This window comes from Phocoena phocoena, chromosome 18, assembly GCF_963924675.1.
Source record: "Phocoena phocoena chromosome 18, mPhoPho1.1, whole genome shotgun sequence".
Taxonomy (NCBI): domain Eukaryota; kingdom Metazoa; phylum Chordata; class Mammalia; order Artiodactyla; family Phocoenidae; genus Phocoena; species Phocoena phocoena.
Genome location: NC_089236.1, coordinates 66446342 through 66459347, shown reverse-complemented (window position 1 = coordinate 66459347; position 13006 = coordinate 66446342). Strand labels below are relative to the sequence as shown.

Sequence of the window (13006 nt, the reverse complement as noted above, 5' to 3'; positions counted from 1 at the left end):
AAAATAGATTTAGAAACTGATTATATTCAGAATGTGAGGGTCACCTGTTTCCACCTATTCCATACCATATCCAAAAATATAACCTACTTTTCATAACGAAGATTATGGAAATTAATGTTTCACTTAACAAATGTTACTGAAATCTATATGTAAGGCTGTGGCCATAACAGTAATGAATAAGGCAGCCTCTCCCAAAACAGCACCGAGGAGAACCCAGCAGCCTTTAGCTTTATGAGGACCCCCTAGACGGCAGGTAATCATGGACTCTGGAGAGAGAGGCTACTTTCCAGCATTACATTGGAGTCTCTGCCACATACTGAAGTATTTACAGAATACATAATGTGAAGAACGGGACTGACGTCAAAATCATCTTGGAGAGGAGGATGAAAATATAGATGAAATAGGAGCGACCCGGTGCTGGTAATTTTTGAAGCTGGGTGACAGACAGTACACAGTGGTAAATGATACTATTTTCTCTACTTTGGTATATTTTTAAGATTTTTCCAAAAACAAATTTTTTTTAATTTAAATCCTTTCAGTGAGGAAAGACTGGCTGATCAAAACTACCCCTTACATTAAAAAAAAATTTTTTTTTGAAGGAAGTAGTCCATGGGGACTAGAGTAAGACAGTCACCTAAGCACATGAGCCTACCTCCCAACATGCTCAAATTCTAGAAATGAGAGAATTCACTTAAAAAGATAAATGCATAACCTTGCTGGAAAAAAAATTTTTTTAAAGAAGAAGAGGGCCACCTAAAATACAGAAATTTGGGGAAAATTCTCAAAACATAAAAAGGACAGGATTAGATTGGTGGGCAAAATCATATCCAAAGACCCTCTCAGGGGAAATGTACCATAGAGGTGGCTGCAGTTCTCTGAGGGATCCAAACTCTGATACAAGGAAAAGGAAGGGGTCCTGGGGATTTCTCAGCCTCCAGACAGGCAATCGGCCTTCTCCCACTATCAGAATTCAAAGATTAGCAATGAGCAATTCTGAAAAACAAAGCTAATCATAAAATCAATCCATAAGAAACTAACACCAAATAAGAAAATTAAGGAACCAAACTTAGTGGAGCAAAAAAAAAAAAAAAAAAAATCTAAAAATGAATACAATTGACACTCTTACAGATCCACAGGATGCCACACACATTAAAAAACAGACCAAAGGTCTATGCACTGACTAATCTAGCAGTAGGAATGCAGTGGAGAAAAAGCTGGATAAACAAGATCATTTCTGCCAGAGGGAAGGAAGATGAAGACTTAATATAGTCAAATAAGTCCTCCCTGAGAAGATGTTTGAGTTAAAGCATAAAAGGCGGGAGAGCAGTCCTGAATGACAAGAAGCCTCCAGCATGCCAGAATATGACCAGGCAAGGAGCAGAAAATAAGCTCAAAGCCAAGCTCAACTCTAAGGAATCAAAAGGAGGCTCCCAGCATGTTAAGAAGGATAGAGGATTCAGGCAATATAGATCACACTGGGCCTTGCAGGCTATGGTAAGAAATCTGGGTCTTACTCTAAGAGCAAAGGAAGTCATTAGATAGCTTTTTAGCAAGGAACTGACTATCTGATTTACATTTTAAAAAGATCACTTTGCCTGCGGTGTGGAAAACAGATTAGAGGCGGGAAAGAATGGAAAGGACTGTGGTGGTGTGAACCAAGGATAGCAAGTTTCATTACAGTAAATATACTCAGATTTCATTTATGCTTTAAAAAGAAGATATAGTATGTATTTCTGTACTGTTTAATTTTTTCTAGTAAGAATGTATCCATGCGCTTAAAAAGAAAGTGAACTGAGGAATGTGTTTTGTTAACAATGTACTGATTAAATAATCACTTGCAATTGAAAACTTTTAGAGAGTATTTGTTAACACTAGAGACATAGTTTATAATTAAGCAGCCTAATAAGTCAGGAAAGAAGAGCAAAGTAACCCTGCCTTAAACGTTTTCGTTAAACTGTAGTTCAAAGATGTAGCATTATAATCAGACACTGTGGGGAATATAGATGATACAGGCTCTAAAATTTTAAAGTCCTTATCTTTCATAAATACTAAAATATTTATGAATGAAATGATGTCATGTGAAATGTTCCAAAATAATCCACAGGTATAGATGAAATAAGATTGCTCATGGGTTGAAAATTGTTAAAGCTGGGAGATTAGTACTGGGGGATTCATGATACCATTCCCCACCTTTGTAAATGTAGAACATTTCACAAAATAAGGTATTACTTTAAATCTTTTTAAGAGATAGAGGTGGGGAAATTAAAACAATTAAAGATAGTCCATTTTGATCTTCTAAAGGTAAATTCTAATATAAACTCTACACCCATAAACATTTACAGTTCCTAGTGTAAAATATAAAGGATTGTGCATCACTTATGCAGAAACGTGTGCAGAAACCATGTTAAAATGATACTAGAGAATGAACTAGGGATGGAAATAAGAATGGTGAAAATGCTGTGTGTGGGCTATGGAAGGATCCAGCCTGTTACAGTAAGAACAATTAATTACTAGGGCAAGTTGATGGGTTTATCTATGTGTTCTCAGCATGTCGGAGCAAAGGTCTAGTCTTCAAATTAGCAAGAAGATTTCAAACATCTCCCATTTACATTTTCTCAAAAGGGAAGATCAGATCAATGTACTGAATAGAAGATTCCAGATTGCTTGAGGAGGTAAGAAATCTGGATACGAGATAAACCATTAGTCACAGTACTTTCCTTATCCAGTCATGAAAATGTCTTAACAGGAAAGATGTAACACAGAAAGAAATTAAGAACCTACTATATAGTGGATACTTTCAGTATATTTATTTCACTTAATTTTCACAACAAACGTAGAAAGTAAACATCTTTCATACTTTTATAACTGAGGAATCTGAGGCTCAAAGAAGTTACCCAACCTGCCTGAAGACTCACAGTAACTGTCACAATAAGATTCAATTCCAAAGCCTAGCTTTCTTTGCAGCACAGCTCAGGAAACTTTTCCCCATATAAACCAGGCTAAGCTTTCTTTCCACAGCTACTAAGCCTTGTATGCTTCACTCACCGAACCCATCATTTAATGTAACATTTTAGCCACAATCCTTTCCAACCTCACAAGCGGAGCCTGAAGTCTAGTGGGAACCAAGAACATATTTGTGAAGTTCCCTGAAGTACTTTGTCCAGATGCCCCCAGCCATTCTTCACGGAGAGCCACAGCGGTGTCCTGCTTCAACAGGGCTTGACAGAGCTTGGGTCAAACCGTCGCTGCAACACCTCCCCACAGCACCCTGGAGGCCCCTCCTCGGCCACCTGCCACCATGACCGAGGCCCCCTCGTGGGTGTGCCGGAGCGACCACCAGGACTCGGAGGCCCCCATCAACCACCAGACCCACCTGGAGCTCTAGGCCTCCTCCGTCTACCTGGCCGTGTCTTGCTGCTTTGACCCCAATGGTGGGGCTGTGAAGGACACTGCCTAGTATTTTCTTCAGCAGTGTCATGAGAAGAGAGAATACGTTGAGAAACTGATGAAGTTGCAGAACCAGTGAGGTGGCTGAATCCCAAACTCTTCAGGATACCAAGAAACTAAACCATGACGACTGGGCAAGCTGGCTGAATGCAACAGAACATGCACTACACTTGGAAAACAGTGTGAATCAGTCCCTACTGGAACGGCACAAACTTCACTGACAAATGATACCCACCTGTGTGATTTCAGTGAGACTCACTACCTAAATGAGCAGATGAAATCCGAAGAACTGGGTGACCATAACACCAGCTTGCACAAACGGGGGCCCACGAATCTGGCATGGCAAAGTATCTCTCTTACAAGCACACACTGGGAGACAGGGACACTGAGAGCTGAGCCTCAGGCTGGCTTCCCATGGCCACAGGGTCACTTTCCTGGTCACCAAGGCAGTGCATGCAAGTTGGGGTCACCTTTACCTCTTCTATAAGTTGCACCAAAACATCCATCTACATTCTTTCATTTGTACTATTCCTTCAAGTAAAGTAATGTGGTATCCCTCCAAAAAGTTATGTATACTGTCACCCCAAAGGTTGAGCTCCTCTCCAAACTAACTTTCTCTTGCCTTCTATGATTAAAAGAGGTATCCAGCATTTCTCTGTGCCTTTTAAATAAAACTCAGATCTTTATTATGTTACAATTTTACCCAATATAATTTCTATTTAATAATGTGATAAGTAAATACCACTTCCTCTACAAAAATTTCAATCATCCAGGGAGAATTACTATTCCTCCAGTGCATCTTGGTCACTTTTCCATAACAGAACTTGCCATAGTGTACGTGGCGGTTGTGTAGGCCCCCTTCTCCCCGAAAGAGATGGTGTGCCTCCTAACCGGGATCTTCTCTCACCTTCCTCCAAATCCAGCCCCCATGCTACTGCAAGAGCAATCCTCCCAAGATGCACTCCTAGTAACAATTCTGCAGTATTTTCAGGTCGCTGGCTAGATTCAACCTCAGTCCCTTCTGATCTAAAGGCAAACAAGACCTTTCTTGATCAGGTGCCTTGATGTGGGTCCAGCCTTATCACCCCTCACTCCTTCACCTCTTAATTTATACTCCAATAACATAATGAACTGGCTGAACTTTCCTGAACATACTAGTACTTATGCTGCATCCCTTTAAACTTGCTATGCCATGAAAAGGCCTCCCCCACTTGCCCACCTGGAAAACTCCCACTCCCCCTATCAGGATTCTGCCCTCAAATGCTGGTTCCTTTGTGAAACTTTCCCTAACTACCTCAGTGAGAAGGTGGGAAAAGTTCCTCCTATGCTCCTGCTATACTGTGCATCCCTCCACTCACAAGTACATGACTTCACTTTGCAATACCCCAGTCTCAATAAGCTGACCTTCACAGTTTGCCTGCCTCTCACAACCCCCACAGTCCCAAACCTGATCGAAAGCAAGTCGGAGAGAATGAACGGTCTTTTCCTCTTTTTATCACCTAGTTCAGTACCTTGCACAAAGCGGACACTCAATATTTATTGAATGAATGTAACTAAATTCCTTCTTAAATGTATAATTCATCAGAATAATAGAAGCTAAGATATGTAATAACAATTAAAAAATCAAACTGATACTACTACCAAAGACTCATAAAGACACTAATATGTTTCTTTAAAAATTGCAAATGTGGCTGTTTTTGCAATCTCAACTGTGTTATTTTGAGCCATGGATAATTTTTTATTCCATTGCCACATCCCGGGAGACAGTGACAATGAAAGCAGTCTCCTAATTCTGAGAGATGAGGCAACCAAACATCCTGCCATCTCCTGAACAGAATTAAACAATAAGTTTCTCCATAGACAAGTATCAACCAAAGGTCAGCAAAATAGACAGGAAAAAAGGTGGAGTAGCTAACTCTTTCACTGAAGTTAGTATTAGAATCTGTCATATTTTAGAGAGCAAAATATAAAGAATTTTAAGAAACATAAAGTTGAGGGGTTAAAAGTATGATGTGCTGGGCTTCCCTGGTGGCGCAGTGGTTTGGAGTCCGCCTGCCGATGCAGGGGACGCGGGTTCGTGCCCCGGTCCGGGAGGATCCCACGTGCCGTGGGGCGGCTGGGCCCGTGAGCCATGGCCGCTGGGCCTGCGCGTCCAGAGCCTGTGCTCCGCAACGGGAGAGGTCACAACAGTGAGAGGCCCGCGTACTGAAAAAAAAAAAAAAGTATGATGTGCGGAGAGTCACAATCAAGACTGGAGCAACCAGACTGAAAAAGGCAAGAACAAAAGGTCAGAGATGCTCAGGCTCAAGCCAAGGCCAGGTGGCAGAACAGAAGCAAGTTTAGGGTGGTTGTTCAGGTTGGAGCACTTAGAATGTCAGGGAGGAGGAGAACCTTAAGATCATTCTAAAAAGGTACACAAGGGAAAAAAAAAAGTACTGTCTGTAAAAGGTCCTATCTAAATCCAAGATCAAAGCAAGATGGGGCAGAGTCTGAAAAAAGTCTCATGACAGAAACACAGGAAACTGGAATCTGGCCACAGAAAGAGCAAGAAGTTCATTATCTTCGCAATTCCACAGTCAGTGAGGACCAATGACGAAACAGTTTTAATAAAAATACACTGAGCTGGAAACCCTAGACCTTGTAAGCATCTCTTTCCAATTACTCTAACCTAAAAAGTGTTTTAGTATACAAAGCCAAACCGAAAGGAAGAAAAGGCTGAGTAGTTATGTAGCAAGTACATATGAACAATGCCTGCATGAAATCTTCCTGGGTAAACCAGGAAAATAACATCTATTGTAACCAAGTTTGCTCGATTTCAACGGACATTAGTCTTTGTTTCAATTAACTATGGAGGCATAAATGTTGTGATGGGACTCCTTGTTCAAGGAATTTCAACTTGGAAAATAAGTGTGCAATGGTCCTTACCCAAAAAAAAAAAAAAAGTTAAAACAGTCAACCTCACTCATCCATTCTAAAAATAGTTATTGCACATCTACTTCACGTCAACACGTTTTAGGTATAGAGACAAGAGTGTTTTCCATAAAGCTTATATTCTAGAGGAACAGACAGACAAGAAATACAAATGAGGTAATTCAAGACAATATTAAGTTTTATTAAGTTTTATGAAGAAAATACAAAAAGGTAAAGGGAGAGACCTAGACCTAGACCGTGCTTCTTACACAATATGTCAGGACTGAAACATGAATGCTCATTTGGCTGTTCTCTGAAATCTTCAGAGTATAGGAACAACAGGAATAAAGACAGTCAAAAAATGAGCTTGGCATTTGCAAGTAAAGTTGATGTGGCAGGAGCCTAGCAATGGAGAAGATTAAGATGAAAAGAGATATAAGTAAATAGAAGTCATATAAGTAAGGCTTCGCAGTATTAGTGGAGTATTAGGTTGAGAAGAGAACAGAAGATGAGAATATAGCAGTAGAGACTACCAACCACTCTTTAAAGTTCTGCTATCAAAACTTTGGAAACACTATAGTGGAAATACTATAGCATGTTGAAGTGCTGATGTCAATGACCCAGAAGAGGAAGAAAATGATGATACAGGAGAAAAACAATAACTGTAGAAGCAATATTTTCAGAAGGCAAGAGAAAATGGAATCCAGGGCATAAGTACAGGAACTGGGTTTTGCCAGGAATAGAGATGCTTTATCCATTAATATAAGAAAATTAGCAGAATGGGTAGAGATGCAAGTAGGCTAGTAAATTCAGACGCAGAAAGAAGAGGAAATTGCCCTGTGATGGCATTCATTTTCCCAATAAAGATAAGGTCTAAAAGAATGAGGCAACAGAAGAAAGAAAAGGAGGGTTTAAATTGGAGATTTAAGGAAAGAGAAAGAGGTTTGAGACACTGATTTTCAATAGACATACTAGGGAATTGTAGGAACGTTAGCAGTACTGAGTGTGCATGTGAAAGAGATTATATGCTTAAAATGAGACCAGTCAGCAAGGTTATCTTCATTTTTCTCCATCCATGTTCAGCTGTGAGGTTTGACAAACAAGTTGGCCAAGTTGGATTTAATCAGTTCAAATTTTGCCAGGTGAGTAAAACAAAAGAGCACAGGGGCAAGAAAATTAAAGGATGTTTTCAGTGGAGTGACTACAAGATGGACCGCTAAATCTACACTGAGAAAGTAGGGAAGAGGACATGGATGCTTCACAAAGCATGTTTTATGTCCCCAAGCAGTCTGTAAACTCAAAGGCAAAAACCAAGAGTTCTATACTACATATACCTCACCAGAGAACACTACAGTGAAGCCTCTGCTAACTGATTAAATGAGTCTTCTCCATATTCCAGAACTCCATATAACATAAACTCATCAGATTTTTTAAACTTATTAAAAAATTTTTTTAAAAAGCAGCATTCCAAAGATCTTGAAAAATCAATTTATGGTTGACATGACGTTTTTGCTCTTAAGAGCAGGTGATTGGGTTCCCATGATTATTTCCATAGAAACAAAGATTAATAGCTGGACAATAACCAAAGGAACACGATGGCAATAGAAATTAAATTAATTAACTTCATATGGGAAAGTAAAGCCTAATTACTACAGGGCACCCATCTCAGAACAACTCCCCCTGTCCCACAGAATCTAATCACCTGCCTTTCTGGGCACTTTGCAATGCTAACTAGTCAAATGAATTGGGACTTGGACACTATTGCTAACTATAGCCTATATCATTAACTGAATTTAAAATAATTCTAGAAGCAATCTGATCATCTGCTAAAATACTTAGTTTATAAGAATCTCCCCTTATCCTCAGGGAATACATTCCAAGACTCCCAGTGGATACCAAAACCACAGACAGTACCGAACCCTATATATACACTATGTTTTTTCCTATACATACACACCTATGATAAAGTTTGATTTATAAATTAAACACAGTAAGAGATTGACAACAATAATAAAATAGAACAATTATAACAATACACTGTAATAAAAGATGTGAATGTGGTCCCCTCTTCTCAAAATATCTTACTGGACAAATACAATGCCTTTTCCATCTTAACTAAGCACTTAACACACACTGTGGCCGCACCCTTTGCAGTCTGAGTTGCGACAGCCAAGCTAGCACAAATTTCTTTTTCTTTTTTCACAGTTTTACGGATAGAAGATTCGTTCTTACCGTGGATATCAGCAACCTCAGCATACAATTTTTTTTCTTTCCTTACTAAGTCAAGGGCTTCCACTTTTTCACTTAAAGGAAGCACTTTACGGCTTCTCTTTGGCATATCCAAATTTCCGGACTGTCAGCATCACTAGGCTTGCATTTGGGGGCCATTATTAAGTAAAATAAGGGTTACTTGAACACAAGCCCTGAGATACCGCTGATAATCCAGATAGCTACTAAGTGACTAACAGGCGGGATACATGGGACAAAGGGATGATTCATGACCTAAGTGAAACAGCGTGAGATTTCATCATGCTACTCAGAAAAGTTCGCAATTTAAAACTTATGAATTGTTTATTTCTGGAATTTCCCATTTAATATTTTCGGACCACGGTTGACCACAAGTAACTGAAACCAAGAAAAGCGAAACCACAGATAAGGGGGGACTACTGTATATAAATTACTGAAAGTCCTTTGTTTTCGCTACTTTATTCTTTTCATATTTAAATAATGTCAAGAAAATCCTAGAGAACACAAAACATACTTTTAGTAAGTTAGATTCACATAAGAAGTATCACCATCTTTTGTACTCAGGAGATTTCTAACTATTCTTTTCCCAATGTCCAAAATATATGGCTTAGTCAGATCAGTTCAGTGAAATAAAGAAAAATTGAGTCCTGAAAGAATGTTAAGGAAGAAAAAGAGATAAAAGAAGGTTTGGTTCCCAGGTTGTGTTCCTACTTAAATCACCAAATAGAACACACCATTAGCAGAGAATTAAAATAGCTTCCTTATCTGTAATATGAGAATACTAAAGTAGATACTTATACTAAAGTTTTCTTTCTGCTCCAAAAATTCTATTCCCAAACTAGTGCTTTGGACTTCCCCCTTTCAAAGGTCTTTTTGAAAAGGGATGCTAAAAGATTTAACCTTTCAATTCATGAGCCTATCACATATTTTCTTCCTCTGAATTACATTAACAGAAAAGCCTAGAAAAAAAAAAGATGAATATTTTAAATCAGAAAAAACTAGGCCAGCTAAGCTAATTATTGGCGACAGTCTCCAACATATGCAAGGTCTTGTTTCTCACTCACTCTTCTCACACCCATTCTCATTTATTTCTTCTCTCCCCAAGCCTTAAGCCTAACAGTGGGATCACACAGTCCTGAATGACTCCAGAGGACATTTAGGTTAGAGAACCCAGAGGCAGAACTTATTTGGGAAAACAGGAGCTAACCATTTGCTAATGCAAGTCAGAGGTTCTTTCTTATCTTTATATCCCCATCACCAAATAAAATAATAGATATGTAATAACAGATACCTAAGTTAACTCCGCTATATAATTTATTACATCAGTGATTCTCACCAGTGATTTTTAGAAATGCAAAATTTCAGGTCCTACCTGGACTTACTGAATCAAAAATTTGGGGAGTAAGTTTCAGCACTCTGTTTAAAAAGCTCTCCAGGTGATGCACACTCAAGCTTGAGAACCACTGTATTAAACATGTCAGGAAATCACCTTCCTGTTCATTATTGCTGGTGGCAAGCAAAGAAACAAACAAAAATGCTGATTTTTCTCAGCTGCCACCACTTACAAATGCTTGGGCCCACATTATGCTGTTAACCACTTAACTTCTGTTTCCAGCCCACACACAAGATGAACTTTAGAGTCAAATAACTTGAGTTAAACTTATGGCTCTTAGAGTTAACAGCTATGTGACCCTATCCAAGTTAATTAAACTCTTGGAGCCTCAGTTCCCTCATCTGTAAAGCAGAAATAACATCACATACCTCCATGAATAAGATACAGCTTACAGAAAGGTATCCAGGATAGTGTCTGGCACACAGCAGACCTTCAATAAATGTAAGATCTTTTTCCTTTCTTCCCTACCACCTGTACCAAGTCCCTGCTACTTTACACAGACAACACCCTAAAGAAGACAGCACTTTAGCACCCCTCTGAGAAATGTTACCAATGCCTCCCATACCAAAAAGCTCTCTGGTGAGGTTTTTCTTCTGGAAAATACCACAGGAGAGACATGAAGTGTTATGAGTCCTACAGAATCATATACAGAACAGCGATTCTAAAAAGGTGGTCTACAAGCTAGTGGAAAAAGCAAATCATTCAAAATTGTGTACCTGTGTAACTTAAAAAATAATTGACGTTAAGCACAATATAGGCAACTTTCTCTTACGTGGCCATAATTAATTAATGACAACTGGGGATTAACGCTAAACTTCACCAGGCAGGAGGTGTTAACATCAGAAAACGCAAAAGAACTGGAATGCATGACCTATATTAAAGTGGTCCAGGCATTCCAATTTCACTGTCAAATTCTTTGTCCCAATGTTATCACACTATATATCTTGTTTTTGGGTTCCACAAAATATATGGTCTCCAGGGGAACCCCCCCTCCAAAAAAAACACCACTGCCATAAATGACACCTAAAAATTGGAAAGTATTACTCCTTTTTGTAAGTTTATAATTTTGAGGGGATTTTACCATAAACAATTCCCAACTTCAGCTCCACACTCCCTCTAATATTAAGTCCAATATTAAAATGTTTAATTTGACTACTAGCCTATTCATGGGGACGAAAATAGGTCAGTGCACGTGGTATGTCATTATACTCGAATATTTCGCAGGGTAACCAAGTTAGCAGCGTCAGTTCAATGAGCGCTTGCAGGTTTCACTCATACTCCTCAAGCTGACAACTAAGACGGAACAGCCCTCTATTTTTGCTGTTGTGTTAGAGTAGCCAACATTCCCAACTGTAGGACCGTAGGGAAGCTGAAGCATTCGTATCTTCTTACGGGGACATTTTTCCAGAGAACTCGTAATAGGAAAGCTGAACCAACAACAGGCTGGGAACTGCAAAGCCACAAACTTAGTGCCCTGCCCGCCGGGAGCTTGAATGCCTGCACCGGCTACTTAACGACTGCAACCTAACAACTTCTAGACACAAGACAGCAGAGCAGGGTGACGGTTACTCACTTTTAATATTCAACACTGTCTCCCTCACCTTACTCAGCAAGACATCCTCCCCACCGCCAACCCCCCGGAACCCCTTGGGCCACCTTTACCGCCTCCTCCCAGCACCACTGCCCTAGAGTCCCCAGGCGCCAAGCGAGGGTCCCGAGCGAGGCCGGGAGCCGACGGCTGCCCGGGTCTCCGCGTCCCAGGACGCCCCAGAAGCCGCTGCCCGGTGCCCCGCTTCCCCCGACCCCACTGGCCCCACTCCTCACTCCAAACCCGCTGTCCCGGCCCCGCGGCCCGCCGGTCCCGCACCTCTTCCCCAGACAAACCCGGAACCGGGAGCCGGCCCCCGCCCAGGGGCGGGCTTAGGCCCAAGCCAGGCCGCGGAGTCCCCGGCTCTCGCCCCACCGCCCGGGCCGCCCCGAGACTCGTGCCGGGACGGAGGCGGGGAAGCGCTGCGAGGCCTGGCCCGGGAGCCCGCTCCTCCGGCCGGGGCAGGACACGACTCACCTTCGTACTGTAGGTCCACCAGAACCAGCAGGAAGGGGAACACCGAGCCCAGCCGGCTGGTCACAGAGCCGGGGGCCACCATGTCCGAAGGCGCGGGCGCCGAGGAAGAGCAAAGGTGCGGGGCCCACCAGCCCCCGCCGGCGCTCACGCTGAAACCGCGCCCGCCCGCCGTCCGCTCCTGCTCAGGCCTAAGGCGGCTGGCGCCCCGCGGAAGGAGGCAGCGGTAGGCGGGGCCCGGGCGGGGCTACGCCCCGAACGCCGCCGCCGCCCAATCACCTTCTTCCTGGCCACTTTCCTACTGGGCTCGCCGGGGTCGTGGTTCGCGCTGATAGGCTGTGGGGGCCGCTGCCCCCGCCCCTTCTCTGATAGGATAACGTGGAAGCACGAGACAAGACTGCGTCCGCCTGCGGTGGAGCTGTCAGGAGCTCCAAACCGCAGCGGCGGGCCGGAGGGAGGCGGCCGGGCAGCTGTGTGGCAGCCGCCGAGTCCGCATGCGCAGGCCGCGGAAGCCTTTTTGGGCCGGTCCCCGCGCGCTGGGTCGGCGAGGAGGAGGATGTCAGCAATCCGAGGTTTTCCAGTGTGCTGTTTGGAGAAAGGTGAATCCGCCGCTTCCGCAGTGAGAAGCCAAACCTGGCCCCAGGAAGTCTGCGGGGGTGGATCGGGGAACAGGACAAGTGGCAGAGCCTACTACCTCCCTCTGAGAGTCTCGGAACCTACACGGACCGCCCTGAAGAGCGGTGGCGAAACGATCAGGAGAAGCTCGGGCTCAGTAAAGTAGGGTGAGCCGATGGAGCCGGGAGCATGTCAGGACAACCAGGTACATTAGGGACCTAAGGGAGGTAAGTGAGAATGGCATGGAAGATTGGGACCCATTCCCCGACTGTCCAGTGGACCAGCGTGTCCAGAAAAAGAGCAATTCTGGAAGATTCTGTGCAGAAGAAACC

At 42.5% G+C, this 13006-nt stretch overlaps 1 protein-coding gene across 1 annotated transcript in view; it reads right to left on the bottom strand.

The window, feature by feature from the left end:
* Nucleotides 1-12262, bottom strand: part of DNAJC3 (DnaJ heat shock protein family (Hsp40) member C3) — a 91377-nt gene extending 79115 nt beyond the window's left edge. The window contains exon 1 of the mRNA XM_065895892.1: nt 12063-12262. Within this exon, the coding sequence (XP_065751964.1) occupies nt 12063-12144 (82 nt within the window). The 5' untranslated portion in view covers nt 12145-12262. The remainder of the gene's footprint in view (nt 1-12062) is intronic.
* Nucleotides 12263-13006: the final 744 nt, after the last annotated feature.